Source organism: Cavia porcellus, unplaced genomic scaffold (genome assembly GCF_034190915.1).
Source record: "Cavia porcellus strain 051 isolate PalLab524CR breed Dunkin Hartley unplaced genomic scaffold, mCavPor4.1 scaffold_1, whole genome shotgun sequence".
In the NCBI taxonomy this organism is placed as follows: domain Eukaryota; kingdom Metazoa; phylum Chordata; class Mammalia; order Rodentia; family Caviidae; genus Cavia; species Cavia porcellus.
The window spans coordinates 113478014-113505205 of record NW_026947484.1 but is presented as its reverse complement, the minus strand read 5'-3'; the positions used below and the strand labels follow the sequence as shown (position 1 = coordinate 113505205).

At 38.5% G+C, this 27192-nt stretch overlaps 1 protein-coding gene across 1 annotated transcript in view; it reads left to right on the top strand.

Moving 5' to 3' along the window:
* Tgfbr3 (transforming growth factor beta receptor 3) overlaps positions 1 to 17917 on the top strand; it is a 192440-nt gene extending 174523 nt beyond the window's left edge. Inside the window, exons 15-17 of the mRNA XM_003478932.5 lie at positions 362 to 403; positions 2729 to 2836; positions 14389 to 17917. Coding sequence (XP_003478980.2) covers positions 362 to 403; positions 2729 to 2836; positions 14389 to 14507 — 269 coding nt within the window. The 3' untranslated portion in view covers positions 14508 to 17917. The remainder of the gene's footprint in view (positions 1 to 361; positions 404 to 2728; positions 2837 to 14388) is intronic.
* Positions 17918 to 27192: the final 9275 nt, after the last annotated feature.

Sequence of the window (27192 nt, the reverse complement as noted above, 5' to 3'; positions counted from 1 at the left end):
ATTGTGAATACAGCAGAAGCATGATATTAAAGGTATTAGATCCTTTTGAATGTAAATATAAAGGTGCACACATATACAGTTCTGCCTAAGTTTAGGTGCTTGCCTTCATATTTTCTTCAAGTTGGAAAGCTTCTAAAGATCAATCATTAGTAAACTACAGTGCCTAAAATTTCTGGGTAACCCACATTACAGTTTTGATTTCTAAAGATGATCTTTGTGTCTTCACAACCTTATTAACAAATCACCTGATATGTAAATATTAACAAATACAAAATGTCAACTTCTGCAGAGATTTTAATGACCTTTTGCTTAAACCTTGGATTCTGCATGGAATGCATTATGACTTATGCTTTTGTTTCAGAAAAAATTCCAAGCATTAAGGAGCCAAATCCAGTTCCTCCACGTAAGTCTTTATGCAACTCTTTCAAAATAAAGCCTCCTGGGCTTTTATAGGATGGAGTTGGTTAGTGAATACTTGCCAAACTTTGAGTTTTGATAAGGAGACTTCTGCTCTCATTCTCTTTTCTTCTTCCTTTTTTTTTTTTTTTCTATTTTATTTTTTCCTTTCCTCTGGCCTTCCTTCATCCATTTCTTTCTTTTTTCCTCTCCCTATTTGACATTTCAAAATATTAATTTGTTATCCCACTGGCAATATGACATGAATGGGAACGTGGTAAACTTAGTTTTAGAGAATTTTTATTCACCTGCTTGTATCCGTTGTGATCCAAAAACATTAACATACGGTTGTGGCTTACTTTAAGTGGTGGCAATAGTACTTGCCTGCTCAGTGAACTAGTGCTAAGAGATCTAGTTGCAGTATGTTCAAGACCATCTCTAGTCCAAGGAATCTATAGTTTTTAGGTTTTTTTTTTCCAGACAGATTGCAATAATAATAATAATAATGATAATAGAACAATACCAATTACTACAGAATGAGTTTAAAATTGTATATGTTATTTTCATCATTTTGTGCAGAACAGCTAAGAAATATTTTAGTGAGTTGCCTCATCATTGGCATGGGGCATAATTCCACCCTGGCTTCTCACCCAAAGTTCTTCTAGATAATTTGACTTTGCTAGAAGAATCTATGCTTTTTCTTCTCCTTCTCTGAGATTCCCAAGATGAGTCTCTAGACTGAGCCCATCACACATATGTAACAATCAGTCTGGAGAGTGATTATATTCCCTTCCCCCAGTAGATTATTTTAATAAGATATGGGACAGTATTGTGATCTCAGAAAGACAGAACCATGTGGATACACATTGTCTCATACCTAATCTAATTTTCATAAGTGATGTTTCCATCTTTGGAATTTTAAAATGTTTTCACTAAAAAAATTATAATCATGTTTCATCTGTACATCTGTAAGCATAAAAAGTCAAGTTGCCTTTTAATATCTGCCTCAGGGACTGGATTAAATAGTTCACAGTAACCTCCATAGATGTTTACCCAGTTCATATTCCCCCTAAGGGATCCTCCTCTATTTCACAATCTTATTTTATATATCTTCTACCTCTAGTAGGTAACGTAATCCTTTTTTTTCACAATTTAAATGAGCATAACAAAGGACACAGGAAGAATGATGATCAGAAATGGGAGTTTGGATCCTTCCTTTTTCCACTGTAACATACTTTCCCAAGCCTTTTGGAGTGCTGGGGCTGTTCAGGGGTCATGTTTTTCTACAACTCAATCTTGTAGATCAATGTGAACTGAAAAGTAAAAAGATTCAATTTATGCAGAGATCAGCTGGCGTTGATTCTGACTGGAGTGGAAAGCGCAGGTAGAATCTAATAGTGAGGACATCTTAGACCTTCAGTTTGTGTTAAAAAAAAACCTTCAAATTTTTATTCCACTGTCTCCCGTAGAAACTGATTTCAACTTTTTATAAGCGACTCAAAGATAATCTTAAACAAAAGGAAATATCTTATTTCTGTGGTCTGGAATTAATTTCACATATAAAAATCTTTGCCAAATGGACGAACAATTGATTCTATTTATGTATGTTTTGCTGAGCATGAAACTGACGTCACTGTCCACTGAGAAGTAATTTCTGTTCCCCTCATAGAAAGATCACAGTTGGAAAAGTGTTAAAAAGCTTTTGCTACATAGTTGTTAAGATTGGGGGTTTATTAACTCAATAGTTATTCTATTATTTTGATATGAGTTTTGTTTTACCTTTTTTCCATAAAATAAAAAAAAAATTGAGGGTTTAATCAGTAAAATGTTATAATGCACAGGAATAGTTTGTTCTGTTTTCTTATCTACTTTTATCTGTCATACTTTTAAATGTTAAGAAAATAGTGTGTATAATATATATATTTTCTGTGCCATATGTTTCATTGTTGGAGGTGTTCAGTGAAAAAGCATCAATCAATCACATTTTGACAATGGAAGTTCATTATATCTTGCAAGACATTTTAACCTGTGGTTGCCCTCTATTCAAATAGTAGGCCCTCAGATAGGGGCACTGAGACCACAGGTTTTTAAAATTAATTTGTTGTTTGAAATAAGTTGCAAACTGAAAAAATTTGCAAAGCTATAATTTTTCCTTTGACCAAAAATTCGCAAGTAACAAAGTACAGTGTATTTTATTGGGACTCTTATTACAGTCTCAGATTTTATTAGCCAAGGCTAAGCTTTTATGACAGTGTGTGTAAAATAAATATAAAATTGCTATATATGATGCAGACTAACTTAAAGTATGTGTATTGGTTTCCCTGTTTTATAGAAATTTTCCATGGTCTGGACACCCTAACTGTGATGGGTATTGCATTTGCAGCATTTGTGATTGGAGCACTCTTGACAGGGGCCTTGTGGTACATCTATTCCCATACAGGTTAGTGCAACTGCTCACTGTTGCTTGGTGCACGCCCTGTGTGCTTGCCACTAAGTAGACACTTAGTGTTTCATTGGATGAATGAATGAAATGGATGAGTGAAAGAAAGTTCATCCCCACTATTTTTACCTTTATGTGTTTGGCATAAATTGCATTTGTAAAAATCTAATTTGCTTTAAGTAGTGGTAGAAAAGTGATACGTAGACTGTGTTCATTACAGTGGTGATGTTGGTGATATTTAGCTTCTAATGAAGCTATTTTGTCATTAAAGTTTAAAGAAAGTTAATGTAAACTGGAAATATAAGCCATTTGTCCAAAGCTAGACTTTAGAATACTTCTAAATGTGCAGTAAGTGACAAAGGATGCCCAGAATACTTAACCACGCCTGAAGTGTTGAACACTGTCCCTACTTAGTAACTTAAGCCAGAATTTCTCGATCCTTTGATAAGTGTAAAGCTCTCATATCTTTCTATAAAGTTATTTAAATTTTCAAAATGTGTATTCATGAATTGAAGAAAAATAAAAGTATTGCAATAAAGCATTTTGTTCTTTAAGCTATATTCCCTCAACCCTGATTGTGATGTGCCCTGGCACCCTCCTTCCCCTACCCTAGAGAGTATCCTACCTTAGAGAGGTCAAAACTCATAGGCCAGAACTGACAGCCTGTTCTGACACAGTAGAGAATACAGGCCCAGTGGGTGTAGGAGGTTTGGGTGGGTGGGGCTCTTAAACTTTGGTGTGGAAGGAACCTGTGGATTGCCTTGTGTTGCTTCTTAATTTCTCTGCAAATATGGGAAAAAAGAGTGTGTATTTTGTTTATGAATACTTGTTGTATATGCTACAAACCTGGGCAAATGCTGATCGATGAGAGGTAAGGGGCAGGTCTAGCCTGTGATTAGAACTTCATTTCACTCTTCATTGAACCAAAGAATGCTATGATCTTTTGTGTCACCTTCGGCTGTTCAAGTGACCCAGCTGAAAGGGTGACCAGTTAAAGGCCAGACAGCCATCAGAGGACATCTTGAGGCATGATATCTTAGTTCTCTTGATAGCTAGAAGAAACCTCTAATTGTTGAGAGAGACAAAGAGAAAAAAATAAAAATAAAAAACACATGACCCAGAGATCTTGTGTTCGTGGAAAAAATCTCAGACTTTTCTTTTTTTTTCTTTTCTTTTACTTTTAATACTGTATCCATGGCTAAAGTATCTGTGACACAAAGGGAGGAGCAAACTCTTGTGCCTGGCATAGAAAATTCATCTAATAAGCTAACATCTTGGCAAAAGTTCAGCAGAATTTAATAGTGGGGCTTTGAGTCTTCAAATTGTTGTTCCTTTTAGGCAACCTTTGAGTGAAATATGTTTCATATCACAGAGAAAATAAGACCCTTAAGTGTAATGATTCTCAGTATTACATAAACATCTATGAATCAGTTTAGGAGTATGCTTCCTCATGAGCAGTTTATAAAAGGACCAGAAGGGACAGCTTTTAGCAGAGTAGAATTTTTAATGTAAGTAATTTTAATCACAGGAATACTGACATGTTCAGATCTCAAACTAATAGGTCTTCAAAACTTTTTCCAATCCGTTGTGTGGCTGAGAAGTCCTAGGACCTTTGGCAACCTCTGTTGTCTATTGGGAATGAAGCTAAAAGCACTCTAAGAAAACTGAATAGTTCCAGGATTTTACACGGTGGCAGTCACCCCACACAGCTTCCATGTGTCTGACCAGCCATTGAGTAGCCTTAGTTACAGCTGACTATGTGCCAGGAAGCCAGGTCTAGGCCGAATGAAGAGCAGCCAAATAGTACCTGCTATGAGACCACACTCCACTGAATCCCCACTCCTCCACAATCCTGGACTCCTGTCCACAGCTAAGTGCACAAATCTGATAAAAAACAAAGCTTGGTTTACGGCATATGTTTGTGGCTCACCAGCTTGGAGAGTTGTTGTTATTGATCCCCTCTCCTCCACCCAGGGGCTTCAGAAGGAATTTTAGTATTGTCAGTACAGAGATATGTTTGTACATAGATTAAAGAAAAGCCAAGACCCACCAAGTGATGCTTTTTAGCAAAATATGTCAGTTCAAAAAATAAAAAGTTTATAAACATGCTCATATGGGTTTAAAATCTGTTGGTATTACTTATAATATAGCTTCAAAATTTTTTTTTATTCAAAACTGTAGGTTCTGGTTCATTTTACAAACTGCTCACCAGGAGTACCAGGGTCATACAGGTCGATTAAAGAACCAAATGATGTTTCTCTTCAGACCCTTTTGGTTTCTTACCTGGGTCAGCTGGCAGCAAGTTTAGATGAATAGAAAAGGTCTTAATGGAATGGCCAAGAGAAATGGTGAGAACTCAAAAACTGACTTAGTCCACTGGATTTCCACAGTAAGCTAAGTTGTAGGCTCAGACTTTACGTGGTATATTTGGGGGTCCAGGCAGCATCTGCATCTGCATTTGGATGGCTTTCCCTTTCCTCATGTTTTCCATTTTGTCTGCAGCACACAGCACAGCACCAGATTACATGTTCAGACTGTGTATATCCACTTACATACCTGGAATTTGTGTTGGTCTGAAAAGATGGGGACCCAATTTGATAATATAACCTCTGGGCAAATAAGAGATACCTCCATAAGGCAGTATTATTTCTGCCTGGAAGACTTCATTTTGTAAACTTATGTCTCAAAATGGTGCAGACTGAAAAGGTGATTGGGAGTAGAAAGTTGCTGGCTTAGAGCCATAGAAGCTTTATGGTTCTGAGGAGCCTTGCTTCTTCAGGGGACTCTAACTCCTCGTCCATGGACGTCTTTAAAGTCCAAAGCAAAGTTGTGTCTGTTTTTGTAAAGGACACAAAGTATTTTTTTTTTTGAAAAACTTTTTAGATTCATCTCAATAGCTCATGCACATAGTTCAAAGGCCTAAAGAGTTCTATGAGACTTGTTAATGAAAAAAATCAGACCCCGCTTACCTCTTTCCCTTCCCTCCCTCCCTAGAGCACCATCTGTTTACTCTTACCTGATTCTCTTGGCCATTAATCCACTTCTCTAAATAACATGAATGCATTGCTGCTTCTTGATTTTTCCATTTGGAACCTTTGCCATCGGTCTCCTCCAACGGAAAATGAGGGTTTACCTGTCTTTTACACCTGTGCCCTAATCATGTGATAATTCCCTTTTTGCTCTACTTCCCACTTGTCCTGGGAGAATTATACTGAAATTTTGGTTAAGATTCTTATTTACTGTTTAATTATATTATTATGACAACCTAAAGGCTAATCAAAATTTAACCAGATAAGATAATATTTCTTTTAATTTTTCCTGGGGTTAATAGTCATTCCTTTCTCTTCTACCTTCTAGTTAGATTTCTATATATTTATCATTAATTTATTTGCTGACTCTGCCAGTTGTCTTAATTTTCCCTTAATATGTTAAACTGTATTAGGTATTGCACTGATTCATTCCTTTTCATTAGTAGCTCTTTCCTGGAGGCTTCCCCCTACCTGCTTCTATCTGAACTAGTATGTTCTGAAGTCTGGACAATTTTGTCCTGTTTTCTTTTCCATTCTTATTCTAGGGAATCCCTTCATTTTTGAGTCGCAGGTGCCCTATTTCCCATACCTTTCTCCTTCTTGGTTTAAAACTTAGAAAGTGTTTTTTACATCTAACATGTCTGAAAATATGCTGGTGTTGCAGAAATTGTGGATAGTCTGGCAAAGAATGCCTGGTTGTAAATAATTTTCTTTATGAATTTCACAAGCAGACCTCACTGTCTTCTAAATCAAGGCTCATTTCCCTTATATCTGACCTATTTTCTTCTTTCTGGAAGACGTTGTACAGTAAGATCCTTTGACTTATGTGAGCTTTCATACCTTGTGCTGGGCTTTAATTGGGCCCTTTCAGTTTAGAAACTCATGTCCTTCAGTGCTGAGATATTTTAGAATTTATTCTTTTTCTCATCTCCATCTTTCAGTTACCTATTGAGATTTTAATACTATTTTTAAAATTTTAAATTCCAGGAACATTTTTTTTCTGATGAGTTTATTTCCTTAAAAAATGTCCTATGCTTGCCTCTTAGGGTACAGTACCTTAACATAGGATTATTTAAAAAGGGGGAGGTTCTGAGCTTATGGGTAGGACTATGAACTTCCCTAGGATGACGGACAGGGCCTTTTATTCATGAGCTGCTGATGTCACCTCCTTGGGACATTCTTCTTTAATTTTAGAGTTTTCATAAAATAAATCTTTCTGCATCATCCCTTAAAGGTGTACGTCTGGCTGTTGGGAGACCTTTGCAATAGGACTGATTAAAGTAAACTTACATGGCAAAAATTAAATTTTGCAAGTATGTATCAGAAAGCACATACTCAGACGTCCTGGGTAGAACATGATATCATTGGCACCTGTACTTGCTGTGGATAATCAAGCACATAACGTGTTCTGGAGGAAGCAGATTGGTTCACTGCTTCTGGAGACAAGACCATCCTGCTTTGGCTGCTGTCAGGCTAAGCAAGTGAAGCTCAATGGAACCAAACACAGTGAATGTTTTACTTAATGTTTCTTTGGGAGTATGGTTCTCTTACCCTCTGAGACTGTGTGGTCATCATGGAAACCCTGGTCTCGCCCTCTTCCAAGAGTAAACTTCCATAGTCCTCCTGGATACGGGTCCCAGCCCTGTGCAGTGAGAGAGGTGGTTTTGAGAAATCTTACTGCTTCTTACATAGACACTTGCCCAACTCCACTGCTGTTAGCCTTCTAATTACCCTCTCTCCCACAGGGTCATGATGTCATCATTTCCTCACTTTTTGGGAACACTGTCATGTAAATTGCTTCTCAGCTCTTCCCACTGTGCCTTGGGTTTGACTCTTAGGAATGTGCTAAATCAGTTACCATTCTCCCATTCTTCACCAGCTTCTAGAATTTTGTTGTTGTCTCCACTTCCATTGTCTTTGTTTTTGTGGGTCTGTGTCTTCTGCAAATCCATTTACTGTCATTCTGGTGAAATGTAGGGAGCGGATATAGCATGTGTGCATAGAAAGCACCGTCTACATTAAGTCTTGTTCTTAACTTTGTATCAGTGACTTGAGCAAGGTCTTTGGAGAATTACTGATCTGTTTCCTTTTACATAGTGGGAAACAGGCCTAAGGAACTGATGCAACTACTCAGAGCCATATAGTTAGGGCAGGCAGCACTGGAATTCTGCTTTCTTCATGTAGAGGCCATTCTTCTCATCCTGTCCTGTATCCCAAATTTAAAAGGCACATAACCATAATGCTGTCTTCTTTTTTCTTGTCAGTAGTGAACCTTTATATTAACATGTACAATAATAGCTCAATTTATGAATGCTTTTATGAATGCTTCTATTTGCAATCAATTTGTTTTGCAAACAATTTGTTTTATAAACAAGAGCAGCCAGCAAAATTTTGCTTTTGATAAACTCTGCATTGGGTGATAAATATGACCACAGATCTTTTCCCCACCACAAGCACAGCTATCTTCTCCAAAATCATAAAGCAAATCATTTGCAAACCAAGGTATCACTGTATTTGATTATTCTTTTTGCCTCTGTTTAATGTCTGCTAAATTTTCTAGTATATTCACTCGTTTTCACTTTCTGAGGTGTTATTAAATGCCGGACACTGTTCTGGGCACTGGTAGCCCAGTAATGAACAATAGAGGCCTTGCATTATGAGTTCACAGATATTGGAGGAAGAGAATCACCAGATGAACAGTAAACAGTGGTTCCATTGAAACCCAAACATGAGCACATATGCCAGGAAAGCAACAATTAGGAAAGCAACAATTCAGTGAATTTTGTCAGAAGGATGGAGAACCGGAAAGATAAGTCTCATTGCAACAGGAGAACGTATTGTTTGTTTTTAAGAATTAAATTTCTTATAAAAATCCCACAGTACCTGAAGGGAGGTTCAGAAGAAAGGGGAAGGATCTGAATGTCCAGAAGCTCAGGGAGGGGCTCTGTGTCTTGGGAAAGAAGATACAGGAACAGATCCAGGAAAGCTAGAGCTGTTAGCCCTCTGTGTTTAAGTGGAACATTTGAGTGACAAGTGAGCAAGGCTGCCTTCTTTACAGTCACTGAAGCTTCCGTCTGGTCTAGCTCATCCTTCTGCCGTTGTCTTCCAGTCGTACCCTAGCCTAGCTTCATGCTCTTCCTCTTTTCACTGGGGCTAGGCTGGGAACTTGGTGAGACCTCAGATCTCTGAAAACACTGGAGCCTGCAGAGATGCTCCTAATTAAAAGTGTCTACCTGACTTAGGTGGGCTTTAGGTATGAACTTGGCTCCTAAGTGGAACATAGTATGTTCAATGAAGGCTTGTTGAATATAAATCTTGAGGGATTGGGACAGGCGCACTTAATTCAAAATCTCCATATTTTATTTTGCTCTGTGAAATAGTGTTTTGTCTACTCTTAAGTATCTTTTCTACTCACATATCAGAGCAGATTTAAATATCGTACATTTTTATAGGACCTTGAAGTTCCAAAAGCTCTTCATATGCATTTCTTGTTTAAGCATTTCACTCCTAAGAATCCTGTAAAATAGAGAATCTTCTCTGTTTACTAAAGGTAAATTTGATTCATATGCCTGGCTCGGGAAGTACGTAAATATACCTGGCTCAGCACATGGACAAAGAGTGGTGGTAAATCCATGCATGCATGCTGCAGCGAGCTGTTTATATCATTGAAAGCTCTAAAAGGTTCACCATGATTGAACTAGAGCTTGAAGTCCAGTAGCCCACACCTAGAGGCACAAATAAATGTATGAAGTGTGACCTTTCTTCACTATCTAATCTTTCCATTCCCTCTTCCTCTTCTCCTTTTATTCTTATTGTCAGAGTTTAAGTGCATTCTGCTTAGCAGAAACAAGCTAAAGTAAGATACAGAAAACCAAAGGTGGGTGCAAACAGATTGTCATACTGGACTATAGAAGGGAAACAAAAAGCAGGACATTTGGAAAGATTTTAATTCCCACCTTGAAAGATTATTTCTTGGCCCAGAATTGATAACATCTCACTTACTCCTCCTGGAGAGTTTTGCCTTCAAAAGAAAGTTCTTTTAGCTTAGAGAGTGTAGAGGAACCATTATGGGAAATAATAAAAAGTAATTGAAATTACTAAACTGAAGATAGCTTAGTTTGCTATCCTTATGGGAGTCAGGATATCAAGAAACTCCTGTTAATTGGCATAAAACTGTAGCCAACACATAGACCTACTAGAACTTATCTTTTTCTTTCTGACATCAAGGAATATAAAATGAAAACCACCCTGAGGCATATGATTTTTCAATCATGTGTGTAAATATCTCCCAAGAAAGAGATCCTGTAAATTCCCTCTGTAACTAACCAATCCTCATAACCATCAAGTTCTTTTCTATTTTACTTATGTCTCTGACTGTGTCCAACAGAACAAAACAAACAGAAAACCAAAAAAACCCAGCTGCCTGGTCCTCTTTGTAATAATCCTCAAGGGCAGTATTTACTGAACAGCTTCCTTTGAATTTGTCTAGATTCTTCTCATCTGTCATTTAAATTCTTGCACTTTCATTGTTTCCCTGCATTGCTGTTTCCCCAGGGAGCCTTGTGCACATCACTTAAATTTTGCATATGTAGTTTCTTCCCTAGAACCTGCCACAGTGAAAGACTTAGAGATAAAAGTTTCAAGTAGATAACTAAGAGGTGGCAGAAGTTAGGATCTGGGTGACTCTATTCCAGGCTAAAGAAATAAAACAGGTTTTCCATGAAGAAATCAAAATAGATTTCTTCATGGAAAACCTGTTCTGGTTAAAACCTCTCTGGCACCATCTGGGCTCAGCCACAGGCTAAGTGAGGTGGGTGGATTAATCCTTGGTGCTGTCATCTTCAGCACACCCTTCTGCTCCAGAATACGCCAGTACAAATGCCTCTTTTCCCTGCTCTTTCCCTCCTCCACAAGTCTTTCTTCCTTCAATGTGGTTTGAGATTTGAGGAACATAGTGAGACTGAACACATGTGTCTGAGGGCCAAGTTTGATATTTGTCAGGAAGGCGCCTCCCTTGAACTTCTTCCATTTGTTAACTGGGCCTCCTTTGCTTAGTCACAAGGTCCTCCCTGCTCGTCTCCTCCAGAAGTATCCCGGCTTTTCACCCAAAGGGTAGTTTTGAAAGGGGTGGTGCTCCAGGCTGCCCCTGCCACTTCACTGGAGAACAGAAAGCCAAAGGACCCATTTGAGAAATCCCAGAGGACTCTGTGGCTTTGTAGGAAGCAGCACTAACCCATTAAACTTACTGCTTCATGATGAGCATCTCTGGGTGCTTCCATCTGACAGTGAAAAATCCTTTTTTAAATTTGGCCAAAAAGTAAGTTTTTTCTTTTTTTAAACTTGGAAATATTGAGAAATCTTGTGTTTTACATGTGAAAATATCCACAGAGGTGGAAGGGATCATTTACAATGAAGGAAATTTCAACATTCCCAAACAGACTGTCCTTGACATTTGGATCAAAGTCTGTAGAATATTAGGCTACTCTACCTTGTGCACCTGGAGGAAAAATCCTGCGATACTGACTGCAGGGGTTATTGGATTGTTTTATTTGGGGTTTACTTTATTTTTAAATTAAGTTTATTGATATATTTTAGGTATATATAATGATCACATTCATCACAGGGAATTTGTATCTATACATGATATAACTTGATTTTTTTCCCATTTCCCTACCCTCCCTTCAACCTCTGTGCTTCTTATTTATTTACAAGAGCTTTGTTTCCTTTTTTTCTTTCTTTTCTAGGGGTTTAGTTTGAGTAGCGGATTGTATTACCATGACAAGGGTTTCCAAAACTCTGGAAGTTGAAAGATCTCTTTTTAATGGGCACTGATGAAACTAATGTGACAACAAATTATATTTGGCAAATAGATGCTAGAAAGCAAATATTCAGATTTCCTGGGCAGGGCATAGTTCTGGCACGTGTCCTGGGTGTGACCCCAGGACATGTCCTGTTCTGGAGAGAGACTTGCTCCCTGACACTAAAGGCGGTGAGCCTTCCTCCTTTAGGTGCTGTCAGGCTGAGCAAATGAAGCCTGGCCAAACCAAAAAGGAAGAAGTTGGCTTACTTTTGGTTTTTCTGATGAGTCCTTTATTTTAATAGGAAGAGAGATTTTATAAATGTGGTTCATGTATAGCCACATTAACCCTTTAATAAACAACATGAGGGTCCAGCTGAGTGTAGATCAAAATGTGAGTTATAAAAGGGCTGAATTTTTAAAGATATATTAAGAGTTGTTAAGATCTCTGTTGTGTGTGTGTGTACACACATCAAAATAAGGGTTCGGATGTATCTGTCAGTAGTACAGTATGTGTGAGGGCCTGGGTTTGTTTGATCCCCAGCACTTAAAGAAAGATTTGATCCCCTGCTAGAAATAAGCTCCTACTCTGGGGAAAGTAAATTTTCTGCAGAAAGTTACTGCCACTGAGGCAAATGTCTCACACTTAATTACATACACATGTGAAGAGCAGAGGGTGATGCTGGGGAAATACGGTCTTCTAGAAAGAAGCATATAAACAGAGTTGCTCTGCTTCTTGGAAATATGGATCCCTTTCCTTCTCCATCTCACTGGTCTCAGGAGAAAAGACAATTAGAGGAAACACATGGACCAAATATACAACAGGCATAGAAATGCTCTAAGGTTGATGTAAAAATGTGTGGAGCTGTGGTTCATAAAAAGAGTGACGGAGAAAGCTGTAACCAGACCCAGGGGCACAAGCTGGTTCTACATTTTGCAGAACTACACTTCTGGCAGAAGCTTTTGAGGGGCCCCCTGAAAAGGAATGGAAGTAATGGGCTCAAGTTCCTGTTCTTGAAGGCAGAGGCTTTGCTTGTGTGTTTTGTTTTAACAGAAGGGAGGGTTGCTTATCTCTGGCTGATAGATGTGCATTTCAGCATGACAGGAAAGAGGAGCCTCACTCATAAACAAGCCTAGTCCTTTGGGGTTTCCTGCATTGGAAAGAGGACACTGCTTACAAGTTTATAAATTTTATGCTCTGAGTTTTCAAAGAAAATGCAGTTTTTCACTGGAGAGCCCTGATCACTTTTCCCTACCTACAGCCATTTTTTGAGGGTTGCACTGAGGCCAGTTTTGTTGAGGACTAACTCCAGGGCCCTTTGGACTGCTAAATGCAAACCATGTGTGTGACCTGAGGTTTCCTCCCTCTCCACAGCCCTGTACATTTGGCACAGAGAGTGGGTTTAACTGAAATGCAGTGGGGTGTGTAATGAAAAGTGGGATGCTTAATATGTTAGATATTCATGATGCAGTCAATAGTGAACTTCAGCATAAAAGATGGGTACTTGGGAACAGTCCCTGCAATCCTCATGTCCGCACAGCTAAACCCCTTCCCCAAAAGGTTTTCCCATAGCAGCCCTTTCTAAGTCCCTATTCCTCAAGAAGGTTGTGCTTCACACATGAGGTTCTCTGTTGTAACTAGGACCATATCCAGACTCTACCAGCCCAGTTTTAAACAAATCATTTAGAAAAAGGCCCCAGGGGTTGGGGGTGTAGTTCCTGGCAGAGTGCCTGCTTACCATGCCTGAGGCCCTGGGTGCGAGCCTTGGCATAAAACAGAAAAGCAAAAGGTCCCAAGCTGCCAAGATTCTATTATTACAATTTAAATGCTCACCCTCTTTTATGGCTTGTGTCTAGATGTCTAATCAGAGCCTCATGTGGATTAGTTCACTGATTGCTTTGGCACCGTTATTAGTTTGATAATGGGAAGGCACACCCTGGGTGGGAACTACCTGCCCTAAGAATATAGAGCCTGGATAGAATATAAGGGACAGAAAGAGGACTGCTGCCATCACTTGCTGCTTTCCGCCTTCTGCCTGCCATTAACTGTTTCTCCTCTGTGACACTCTTCTGCTGTGCCACCTTATCATGGAGCCAGCCTATTACTAACTAAACCTCTACAAACTTGTGAGCCCAAAATAAACATGTTTCCCTTTAACTTTTGGTGTCTGGTATTTTGTGTCAGAAATAAGAAAAGTAACTAAGATACCCTCCAAACTGTAAATATCTTTATGAGAGAAGATGCATAGTATAATCTAAACACTGTCAGTTGGCTTACACAGTCCTGTCTTCAAAGGTTGTCAGTGAGCCTAGCCTGGGCCACTTAGCAATTTAGCAACCTGCCTCAAAATGCAAAAAAATAAATTGGGGGAGCTTGCCTGGAATATAACTCAGTGTGAAGGCTCAGTGTCAATGCCGAGTACTATAGGGGGAAAGAAGAGGAGGGGGAAGCTTGTAGCCTATAAAATCCAGGGAATTTGTCATCATCAACTGTCAGAGGTCTTGGCTACTATTACTAGCTGGTAGTTAAGAAATTCTCCTTGCTCCATGCATGATGCTTTCAAAGAAAAACAATAATAAACGGCATAGACCTGAGCTAGATGCTTCCTACCCACAACTGTGAAAAGCATCAGAAAAAATGGCAAAGCAAGGGGTAACATGCTGTGTTACAATGTACATAAAACCTTTCTTTCTTTTCTTTTCTTTTGTTTTAAAATTACCTGCAGGGGAGACAGCAGGAAGACAGCAAGTCCCCACCTCCCCACCGGCCTCGGAAAACAGCAGTGCAGCTCACAGCATCGGCAGCACACAGAGCACGCCCTGCTCCAGCAGCAGCACTGCGTAGCCAGCCCCAGCCAGGCCTCCACCGCCGAGGGCAGGGGCTGGCACTGATGCCATGCACGGGTCCAGATTCAAAGGCTTGACTTGGATTCCTTCGTAAAGAGAGAGTGAATTCAGTATAAAGATTACCTATTATATTCACCCCTCATCATGGCCAATAGAAATGTGACCCCTAGATCTCTGCAACACACTAGAATTCATGTGGAAAAGCTAAGATGGTGGCCTTCTCCACCGGCCCCTCCCAGGCTAGGGATTTTCAATGTGAAACACAGGCCAGTTTTTAAAATGCTGCTTTGTCCAGGTGAGAACATTCATAATTTGGAGCCCTGAGTTTTACCTACACTCAAGGAGATGGTCAAAGGGTAATAGCTAGACAGTAAACCCAGTGAGATGTGGCCAAAGAGTCTTTGACATCTGAACCAAGATATAAAACAAAAGAAATGCCTTGAGGCTTTCTCAGCGTGCCTCAATGCATAATCTGCACCCCACCTGGATGCACACTTCTGACTGGCCCTACTCAGTGGGACTGGATGTGTGGCCTGCGGGGTGCTGCCTCGGGGACTGCATCCTGCTATGTGTCAAGGCAACATTCCCTTCTTGTTCCCTGGGCCAAAACCAGTCAGTGCTGATTACCTTATCAGCTTCTTATAGACCACCCCCCACTCGACACACACTGACTAAAAACATGTCTTAATGCAAGTGTTTTTTGCTTATAGGTGTGTAGAAATTGAAAATGGCCAAGATATGGAACTGCAGAACATTTTATTCTGATAAATTAATATCTAGATAGGGGCAAAATTCAGTCATAAAGCTGAGAAGTTTGCAAGGTGATATGTATATGAATATGTAATTACAAGTATATAATATGTCATCTGGCACATTCATTTCCTTTGTTGAAGAAATCAAGAGAGATGCAGTGGCACTTGGCCACAATAGCAGTTACTTGCCAAGGCAGAAGGTTCCCAAGTTCCCCTAGCAAGACCCCCATCTTTAAAAAGAGATTTTAAAAAATCCATTTCCATTTTGATACTGTCTGCTGCTCCTGAGTTGAAACTTATTCTTAAGTAATATTTGGTAGAATGAGCATTTCCCTTCAACACACATCAACCTTTCTAATAAGCTCTCATATGAAAAGCAGACCCTTATGAAAATCAAATGTCTGGTGGATCCCGTTGGATTCTTACTGGGTTATCTGAATAGTGTCACCATTTCTGCTAGGCCACTGCTGAGCAGAAGAAAAGTGCACTCATTTGGGTTGCTTTCATTCTCTTGCCTTAAATATATCCAAATTTAAAAGGATTTGAAGTGAATTTCATTAAATGGAATAATATGATGTCACTTTGCAGCTAAAGTATACTCAGTGATACCCGTATGTTAAAAAAAGAATACCAGAAGAGGATTTCCATGCCAAATCATTTACTACTGACATTGCAATTTACATAGTATTCTTTTTCCATAATCCTCCCCCCAATGGTTTAGCATTCTAGCAATAGAACAGGTTAGATTCTGTCCTAAAATATTCATAACTGAATTCCACTGCCTTTAAAATATGGCAGTTGTGCCTGGTCCTCTGTGAATGGAACCTTACATAAGAAATGTTGATGAAACTCGGAATCTTAAGGCAGTGTGTACAAGGCAAACAAGTTGATAGAGATGGATCGTTACTAATACCAGTCATTAAGATCCATTGACTGGATGGACGTAGGCATTCAAATGAGATCATTTTAACCAAAGCAGACTACTTAGCAGCTGAGATTTCCAGACTATTTACATTGATATATTGAACCTTGTTTTTAGATTTTTATATACATATGAGGACAACATGAGATTAGGAAAATATGTCCCCATAATTTTTAACATAAGGGTGTCATAGCAGAGTGGAGGGCCTAGATTATGCTACCTGTGTTTAAAAATAATGCGCTTTGCCTAACCTTCAGCAGAATGTATTGTTTTAGCATATTCTATGTATAAAAAAGTTTAAAGATGTCTTCAAAGAAGACTAGAGTCTTTAAGTCACTTATAGCTATATTTTACTACAAAAATTTGTGTATAAAGATATATTTAAGTGTTTTAGATGAATTTAAGTTACTCCATATGAAATGTTTAATTTCAGTTACTGTGAATTCTTTGATCAGTTCTTTGCTTTAAAAAAATCTTTCCATCTTTTAAAAAGAAAATTAGCTATGGGGAAGTTTTAAAAGATCCGTTTCTTAGATGGGTAGGGTTAAAAACTTCATAATATATTTAAATGTATATTTTTGAGAGAGTTCCTACAGTGCCACTGATTTTATAAGTCATCTTAAATTAATTTACAAATTTATAGATGCAAGCCAAAAGATTTTTGAGAGAGAGAGAGAGAGAGAGAGAGAGAGAGAAAGAGAGAGAGAGAGAGGAAGAAAATCAGCCTTTATTTGTTTGGGTGTCATTGTCAGAAGTACTATTCAGATAGAGAAATTCATATTAACAAAACCTAATCCCATATTGGAGAGTAAATATCCTCAAGTATTTTTTTTAAATAGGGCATTTTTCCCAGGCTTCTTGTTATAGCACTTCTGATTGCTTCACCCTTCGCAGTTTTAATACAAAGTACAAGCTCTACTTTTATAACATGTTCTGCAAGTTTCTTTAAAACCATTATATTCCGGTTGAACTCCTTTCTGTCAGCAAAGCCTAATGTTATTTCCGCAGTGCACCCATAATCCACAGAGCCCCTTTTGTTTTTTATTTGTTGCTACTGAAGTTATTGTTGAAATGCTCTAAGCTCCACCACAGATTTATCTGTGTAGCACCTTTAGCTTTCCACTGTGTAAGGTTGGTTCACCAGCTGTAACTCTATTTTAAAAAGTCATCAATTTCTTCTGTGTAAGCTGTTTGTGTAGCATTTGCTAAACACAAAATGGCCTTTTCCTTGTCTGGTAATAAGATTGTAAATCTGTTTCCTGCGTGTCTCCAGCGGGTGTGACTGCAAGTGTGTGTGGGGTGCATTTGCACCCACCAGTCTTTTTGTACTGTAACTACCTCATGGTTTGACTGATGACTGCTTACTGCTGGTTGTGTTAACAGCACACATTTTGTTGGGCGAGTCCTATATACAGTTTTTTTCTTGTTTGTTTAATCTGGGGTTGTTCGTGAAACTGACAGATGTTTTTCTAAAGAGGACTATTATCAGTTTCCAAATACAATTCTTCTCTCTTCTGGTTTTTCCTGGATGAGCCTGATTTTGTTGCTGTTTTTCATCACCTAGGAGGGTAGAAAGAGTAACCGGAAAATCCCTGTGGCCAGTTTGAACACCCCTGTTGTAGTCTTTGGTGTGTCAGCAACTTTGTGAACATGCTTATAGTCTGTATAGTCTTGATAACCACAGTTTTAAGTCCTTTATCTGTGCATAATAAAAAGATATATATCAGCTATGAATATGCATGTTGTTTGGTCATCAAATTCTTCCTTCAGGCAGATACATCAAAATTCTGACTTACACTTTCTCTCCTACTTACATTGCCTGCTTCAACTGCGCTGATTAGGGGAGGGTGGGCAGACCAGGGGGAATTAAGCAACTTGCAGTGCACTCCAGGGCCTTCTGTCAGTCTCCTAGAGTCAAAGGAGGAAAAATAATATGTATTTACTCTCCACTATTTTCATCCCCTCCAAATACCCCAATTCTGCTTCCAGTACTCCCCACCTCACTGCGGTACAGCCTTCTTCCAGTTCCCTAAGGCAGAAAACTAGGAATCTAACTGGAGCCTCTTTGGCTTTCCCAACCCAGATTAATAAGCATATGTGTTATTTTACTCCAGAGCATCTTTCTCTAAAACCATAGACTGGTTCCCACTTCCACTGCTGCTACCCACTGCCCAAGAGCCCTTATCTTGGTCAGAATTTACTGCAATAGCTTCCTAAGTACTGCAGCAACTGTCTGTCTTGCTTCCCTCCAATTCTTTGGCATAGAGCAGAACTGATACTAAAAACACTCAAATCACATTACTTCCCAATTTGAGTCCTTTAATTCCTCAGTTTGCCTTCAGGATGAGAATTATTGCCTTCAACCCCAGCACTTCTCTCATTTCTTGGAGGCTCAGTTCTTTTGGGTACACCTCTGCCATATGAATTTGTATTATGAAAACTCTGTCTATTGAAGATTACGTTATAATGTGGATATGGTTTTGCACGGCCATGTCCCTGTCTTCTCCCCTTTTGAGAGTAAGTGTCTTAGGAGCTTTGAGAGCAAGGCCAGCAGCCCGCCCCCTCACACCTTCCATAGACAAGAGCCCACAGTAAACAAGAACAGAAGAGATGCAGTCACATTTTGCTCAAGTGATGTTGACGTCATTACAGATGAGGTCCTGCTGCTTTTCAATGCCAAGATTGCCCCTGGGGGCCAGTTCCTCTCCTTTTGAGGACATGAGGGAGACATTTGTGGGTCCACTAATATTTTTGCCATAAACTCCTTGTATTAGTGAAGCAGAAACCAAGACCATCCATCGGAGGGTTTCTCAGGGGGTCTCTGAACTGCCTAGAATTGGGTACAGCAGTTAGTGTGCAGGTGTGTGGACTACGGTTACTGCTTTTGGTTAGAGAGGACATAGACTTTTTGTAGTTCTAATTTTTAAAAAAACTCATTTTTCGTGCTCACAACATATAGTTGTGAAAAATGAATGTTAAAAAAAAAACATAGTAGTGAAAAACCCACGCTACACTGATTGGTAATCAGTGTGTATTCCCAGCCATCTCCTTGTTTACATCTATCAGTGTGTGTCACTGAAGTAAAATCAAGTTGTAACATTCATAACTTGCTTTTTTCCCACAAGACACACCTTTCTATCAGATCCTCTAAAGTTCATCAGTATGGAACTCCACATTAAGTTGCCAAAATAAAACATGGTTATTGTAAGAAGTAAAACAAAAATATTAACACAACTACATGTTTGCAAAACAGGTGCTTATGCTTCTCAGCTAAATCCCCAGCCCTAGGAACTGGTGTTAACAATCTTATTTTCAAACTGAGATATATAAATCAAGTAGTTCCTGGTTTCTGTTTTTGTTTTTGTTTTTTTTGCTAAAAATGGAGTCACAGTAGCCACACTAGAACTTTTCTTGTTCACTTAATATGGACCTCCCTCTAGCTTAAAAGGTACAGAACAACAATATGCTTTTTGATGATTATATACTATTTCCTACAATGAATTCAGCCTAATAACTACCAACAAATATTTAGAAGTGTTATTTTCGAACTTCAGTGGCACAATCGGTTGGTTAGTGTGTGATACACAGAAATATTATTTTCAAGTTCCTGCCCAAATACTCTGCTATAATTTATATCCCTATCCATTTGTAATTTTATATATATATATCACAAACTGATAATTTCACCACTGTAGTGGGAGATTTTAACATGCCACATTTAGAAATTGTCTATTAGCTTCTTCTGTTAGACAGACATAGGGTCCTGTGTCCCTGAAGTATTTTGAATATGTAAAGTATACATAAAAATTGACCACTGCTGGAAACATAATGGAATTCTTAGGAAATATCACAGAACTTAATCACACTGATTTAACCACAATACAAGTAGTTTAGAAATCATGACAAGGATAATTTTAAATAATAAATTTAGAAATTTTGAAGTACTTTGATGTGATTCATGGCTTGAAAAACTCATAATGGCAATTAGAAGGTATACAGACTTGAAACACATTCAAACATGCAGCCGAAACAATAAATTATGAGAAACCTAACGCTGTAAATTTAGTTTATATCGGGAATAAAAAGTGGAAAATGAGTATCAAACAGAGCAAAACTACTTGAGATAGACAACAGTAAAAAAAAGTCACTAAGAATTTAAAAAATGACACGCTATGTATCACAGAGGTTTTAATAAATAAAGGGTTACCTTAAATGACTATTTTAATGAACTCGGACAGTGTGGGTGGTATGTCATTTGGGCCCATAGAGTAATCAGCAATGAACATGGTTAAGCAGGTATTGGGTGGGGTGATACAGGGTGAAGAGAGGACACTGATGTAAACAAACATAGGAAAAAATCACAGCCCTAGATCTGGGCTTATCAGAACTAAGTAGAGAGTGGTTTCCAAATTTCAACACTATCATCAGGCAAATAGAAGTGTGGAACTAGGAATGGATACACAAATCTTGGTAAATGGCACAGATAATTTTGGAGGGGGGGGTGTAATTTACCAAATGAATTCAAGAAGCAAAAGAAATTGAACATAAAATATTAGCTATTAAGAAAAATTAGTCTCACAACAAAATACAAAATTAAAAAGCAAAACACATAGCCAAACCCAGATTGTTTTACAAGTAAATTCTACTAAATAGTCAATATAGATGATGATCAGATGCTGGTGGGTTTTCTGTCTAGGATAGCAGGTCAAAGCAAATGAGATTTTTCTTGGTTTTCTGCTTTGTGTTGATTTTTGAGCCAGTGACGTCCTGGATTACCCAGGCTGATATGAAACTGCTGTGTTCAGGTGATCCTCCCTCCTCAGCCTCCCCAGTGCTGGGACCACAGATGTACACCACTGTACCAGGCTGTCGGGATGAGTTGCTTGTTTGTGGTACTGGGGATTAAGACTAGGGCTTCCCCCTGAGCTATTCCTCCAACCCTTTTTATAATTTATTTTTAAATTTTGAGAGAGGGTATTGCTAAGTGGCCCGGGCTGGCTTTGAATCTGATCTTCTCACCTTAACTGTGCAGGGACCTAGATTACAGAAGGAATAAACTTTGTATTGCATTACATTCTTTAAGGTTTTCCTGAATCACCTGCCAGTGGCAGAGTGTAAGATTCCATAGCTCCTGGCTTCCTCATCCCCACTGAGCATGCTCAAGGCATCAAACTGCACAAGCTTGAATCTTGCCTCTCTCATTTGCTAGCTGAACTGCGAAATCTACTTCTTAGCATTGTTGTGTTAGTACGTGAGATATTCCACATAAAGTTCTTAGGATAAAATAATCACTTGATAAATATTATCTCTTATTGTTACCAGCATTATATGTTTTAAATTCTGGCCATCTAAAATTTTATCTTATTATTTGAATTTGTATTCTCTGCATTGACAGTAAGTTTTAGGTCATTATGATATAGTAACTGGTCCTTTCCAGGTACTTCTCTACATTTCCATATCCTTTGCCCATTTGTCTAATGAGCTATGTGGTGCTATGTATTTGTAATCCCAGCAGCACTTGAGAAGGCTGAGGCTGGAGTACTGCAGGTTTAAAACCAGTCTGGGGAAGTTAGCAACTTAGAAAAACCTGTCTCAAAATAAAACAAAAATAAAAACTAAAATAATGCCTGGGGTTGTAGCTCAGTGTGATGGCCCTGAATTCAAACCCGGCTCTGCAAGCAAACAGTGAGGATGGTCTGACCTAAAAGGATTTTAAAATTCAGCATAAAATCATGTCACTAAAAATAGCCTTGTGTTAACATGGGAATAAACAGATTAAACACAAAGAGTGACCAGGTTTTTTTTGATGAAGGATCTTACCATAAAGTCATAGTTTTTATTAAACTCTTAACTAAAAAAATCTTCTTGAATGATTCTATGACCCCAAAAGGGTTATAATTCCAACACTTACATAAGAATTGTGGGTTCTCTGATTTTTACTGTAGCAAAACAGATTTGGTTTTTTCCCTGTTGTTTCAAAAAATTTAGGGTAAAGGTTGTCTAGTAAATAAGAAACAGATCAATGTTAGTTCTGCTCCAAACTTTTCATGGTTCAGTATGGTAGCTTGATAATTCATCCCTACTCCACCCTTCTTCCTTCCTCTCATAAGTATCTACGGAAAAAATCATATAATTTAAATATCAGTTATAAAGTATTGGGTTTCTTCCAGCCACTTGTGAATGTTATAATTCTCTAAAATACAGAACTATTATTAAATGCCATTTTCAAGGAAAATATAGGCATCTTTTTTGTTTGTTCGTGTATTTCACAGTAAGCCTAAACTGTAGCATTGCTCTTCCTAACACTGCATTTTAAAAATAGGCAGATGGCTGGATAATAGTTACAGGTGTCTTTAATAACCCAAAATTTGGGTTTTGATATATTTGCAGGCTTTGTCTCTAAATTTCCATCTCAGCATCTTTAGAGGAACTGAGAACACTGCACTTTATGTAGATGCTTTTAAGTGCTTTCACACTTAAAACAAAGGTCACATGACATCACTTCTTTTTCCTCAGAATGTCACAGCTTGAATTGATTTTTAGTGACTTTCTCCATTTACTGCTTCTGAGAATTCATTAGAAGGAAAAAATTTAAAGATAGAACTGAACGAATGTGACTGAATTGCATCCTACCTTGGGTTAAGGAAGGTTAGAATTGAGTGCATGTTTGGAACAACTTGGTCCTAGTTTATAAAGACTGGATCTAAGGTGCTGTGTGTCTAAAGAAAGCCAAACAGATCCAGGATTGCCCCAAATACTACTTATTAGACAGAAGTGTGGTCACTGGCAGGTGATTCAGGAAATTCATGTCAGAAAGAGGAACATATTTTTTGGTTAGAACAAAAGTGATTTCATCCTAGCTGAATGAACTATCTTAAGATAATATCAAAAGGAGTTGGCACATCCCTGGAGCTAGGGTTCAAATATAAAGCCCAACATATGACGCCAGTGGCTTTATGTTGGAAACTATGCAAGAAAAAAAATCAGGTAGTGTTACTCAGGAGCAATCATGGTAATTATAATTCAAGATGTCTGCTGTTATGTCAATCTTGTTTTTAAATTACACCCCTCATAACCAGCTCTTAATACTTCATGCCCTCTTCCATGATGTGTACTGAGCCTGCAAGAGGTTTCATATGTTATGTAGGTGTTGTGCTGCAAGGCCATTTGTCTGGGTTATAAACGGAGTCTACCACAGTAAAGGCACATATGTGAACATAGACAAAGAACAGTAATCACATGATTAATACCAGTGAACTTTCCCTGCCAAAAGTCCTAGGAACTAAATCAATGAATTAGTTTGCCTTTATATATAAGGAGCAAGCTCAATCAAGGCATTAATTTGGGTTTGACAACAGTACACGTTCCAGGGAAAAGAGCAGAAACAGGAAGACTGCAGTTATGGATAGGAAAATGTTTAGTAAGGACTTGTAAAAGTAAACCTATGCCACTCAACTGTACTGATGGCATCATCTCTGTTACATAACGAGGTGGCAGTAGCTGGGAGCAGGTACGCTGGAGCATACCACATGTGTGGGCCAAGAGAACAAGGTCTGTGAGCGAGACCTAATATCCTCACGGGGGACAAGATGGCATGCTAGACCAGGAGGCCAACTGTAGCATCAGAGTCCAGCAGGTTCAATGAAGACCAAATTAGGAGGGCTGAAGAATCCTCATGTTGTGGCAAGAAATAGCTGAGATGTACAGGAGGAACAAGCCATCCGAACCCCCAATGAGCTGTTTCCCATCCTGGATGTAATATTTGCAGTGAGTAAAAAAGCAGGATTTTGTGATCAACTCATAACTCAGATAGGTTTTGGAGTAGGGGCTAGAGCCCCCAACACCTAAGGAGCAAGCATGCCAGCTGTGTAAGTATTTGAGTTAACATTCAGAGTGGATTTGCCTAATAGGGCCGTTATTGTTGCTCAGGTTTTTTGTTTTGTTTTATTTTGGTTGTTTGGTATTGGAGATTGAACCCAGGGCCTTTATACTGAGCTACATCGCCAGCCCTTTGTTTCTTCTTTTGTTGTTGTGTTTTGGTATTTTTGAGAGTCCCATTAAGTAACTAAATTGCCCAAGCTGGGCTTGAACTTGTGATTCTTCCGCCTCAGGACTACAGATGTGTGTCACCACATTCAGCTATTTTGTCTACTAACTGCCTTCCTGAGGGTTCAGTGGCAGGTGATAGTGTCATCATGTGCCATGTGGTTGGGCCAGTCTTGGACAGCATCTAGCCTAAGTACCCATACATTACACTTAACTTCTCAAGGCTTTTGGCAAGGGCAGTTTATTCAGCTCTCTTGCTAGGAAATGCTTGAATAATGCCAGTAGCTATGTCTATAAAGGTTAAACCATATTTATGTCCTTTACTGTTTGGCAAAGGTTCAATATAATCAATATGTCAGTTCCTTGGTTTATACTCTATTTCACACCGTGTTTTGAGATTTCACGGGTTTTATCAGACCAGAAACTCCCAAGATCTTTACAGACAGTCCAGGGCCTTGGATCCTATTGAGATTGGACAGCCCACCTCCTCTTGGGTAGATGTGTGCATAGCTATTCTACTATGTCCTATAACAGAGTATAATCTTTGCCAGTTAGCACTATGTCACAGATACAATTCATTCAGACAGTATCAGAAGATAATGCCCATTTCCTTTTCTCCCATGTGAAGGAGAGCTGGTCTTCCTGGTCTAGTTTTAAGAAATGCTTAAAAAGGCACTAGCTAATTCTAAAACGGCATATACAGAGTTAAGGGAGAGTGCGGTTACTTTTTCAGCACCTGGGCAATGTCAGACACCAGAGCATAGACAGGAGATACCACCTTTTTAACTGCCCACATTGGATGTTCATTCTCCACGCTCTGTCTGCCAAAGTGGAATATACAGATAAAGCTTGACACGTATACAGGCGTGTTAAGTAATTACCACCACAATTTTCCCCCTGAGAAACCCTAATTAGTTTTTCCTACATTACCAAGATAGATAAAACCATTAAAGTCATAAGCGGGGCTTTATAACTGGACTCTGGCTCCAGGGATGCAACTGACACTTCGGTACTATCTTCAGATAAACAAACCACACATATTTTAGCCAGGATGAAGTCAGTTCTATCTGAACCCACAATTGTATTTCTCTTTCTGATCCAAATTGTAGGGATCCACTGGTCTTACTGCTGCTCAGGACCCCACTTTTATCAATAAGACTCCAAAATTGTAAATTGTACTCCAAAATTCTAGATCTATTTGCCTTTATCTGGTTGCCTGGCACCTTGGGGCAGATCCTTGAACACCAAGATGAAATCGTTCTAGAACAGGCGCAAGTTCACACGTACATCTCAGCCATTTTCGCCTTTCATTTAAAAATTGTGGCTTTTCATGAACATTCTCAATATCATCTTTCTGCTCAGAAAACTCAAAGCTGATGATTCTTTTATGGACCATGGTTCCCTGTACAGGAGAAGAGGATGGGGGAGACAGGAAGGAAGTGAGGAGAAGGGAAAGTAAAAATGATTAAGATGAGGTATGTATATGTGGCCGTTCCCTTAAGATGAATGTAAGCATTATGTATTGCAAACATATAATAAAAATAAAAAACTTTAAACAGAAAAGAGAATAAGGTGAGAAAAAAATGATTTTTTAGTTTTAAAACTTTAACTTTGTTCCTTTCACTTAAACTTAAAGCTAAAAGTCTTTAAAAGTGGTTTGGGTGGAGCAGCTTTTGCTGATCTGTTACTCATACAGGTTCATAAACCGCGTATGACATAGTTCCTGCAAAGAACACAATGTGCTTGATCAGAGTGCTGAAATCATGTTGAGTTTTAAAAAATTTGTTAGTCCGTGCTGGTAGTACATAACATTTACATTCCTTATGGGGAGTTCCTGCATGCACATAATACATCTTAATTCTTTTACTCATTTCTTTTCCATCCCCTTCCTCCCTCTTTTCTCTTTCTTGACCCCTTCCCCTTTGAGAAAGAACCAGCTCCCTGTTTCCTATTATCTTTCTCTTATTTTTCTATTTATACTTTAGGCCTTTCTCTTACAGAGAAATCATGCATGTTATAGTACTTATGCATATCCATGTTTATAGAAGCACAGTGTACAATAGCTAAATGTTGGAAGCAGACTATATATGTCCATCAACAGATGAGTAAAGGAAATGTGGTATTTACATAGAATGGAGCACTATTCTGCCATAAATAAAAACAAATTTTGTTGTCTTCTTTAATAAAATGTTGCATTTCATTGTACTAGGCAGTTGTGAATCAACTTGAACTTTTAAGAATTATTTTTGAGCTTTGTTAGAGTAGCCATTTATTGTAGACTTGGCTCTAAGTTTAGATTAGCCTTCTCCTAATATATGACTCCTAATATATGATCTAATGATCAGAATTTAAATGTCTCTTGGCCCTGTGTGAATTTCACTAGGTGTTCAACTCACAGCACCTCAGTGGCTATTCTTTCCCCATTAGCTTTTGGGGAAAGTCATAGTGCTCTGCCCTGTAAAATTATAGCTTAATATTCATCTCAAGACTCATAGGGACCTCTAAACAGACACTTAAGAGTTATTCTACTACAAAGTTTCCTCTAGTTTCTCGCCCACAAATTCTGACTACTTCAGTAGCTGTGACTGATTCTGTCATCTTGGCTCAGCAAAAGGGCCATGCTCTGAGAACTGCCTATCTGTACTATGGTGAGTAAAATTCTACCAGCACTGAGGGGTACATCTTGCTGGTTTCTCTTCTCTCAAGAATCACAGTCCTGTCTAAAGTCTGAAAATAATTATTGCATGTATTATTTCCAATTTAAGAGTTGTTTACAACAGAAAAGCTAATCAATTACCAGTTATTTCACGATGTCTAGAAATGAAAGTTGGTTTCTGGGCGAGTTTGAGATGTATAAAATCTATCTGTTCCAAAACTAAAAGTGCCAAAGTGCTATAGATTTATATACTTTTCCTTGGAAAGAGTATGACAATTTGTGAAATTCAAAGATACTAAAAAGTTAT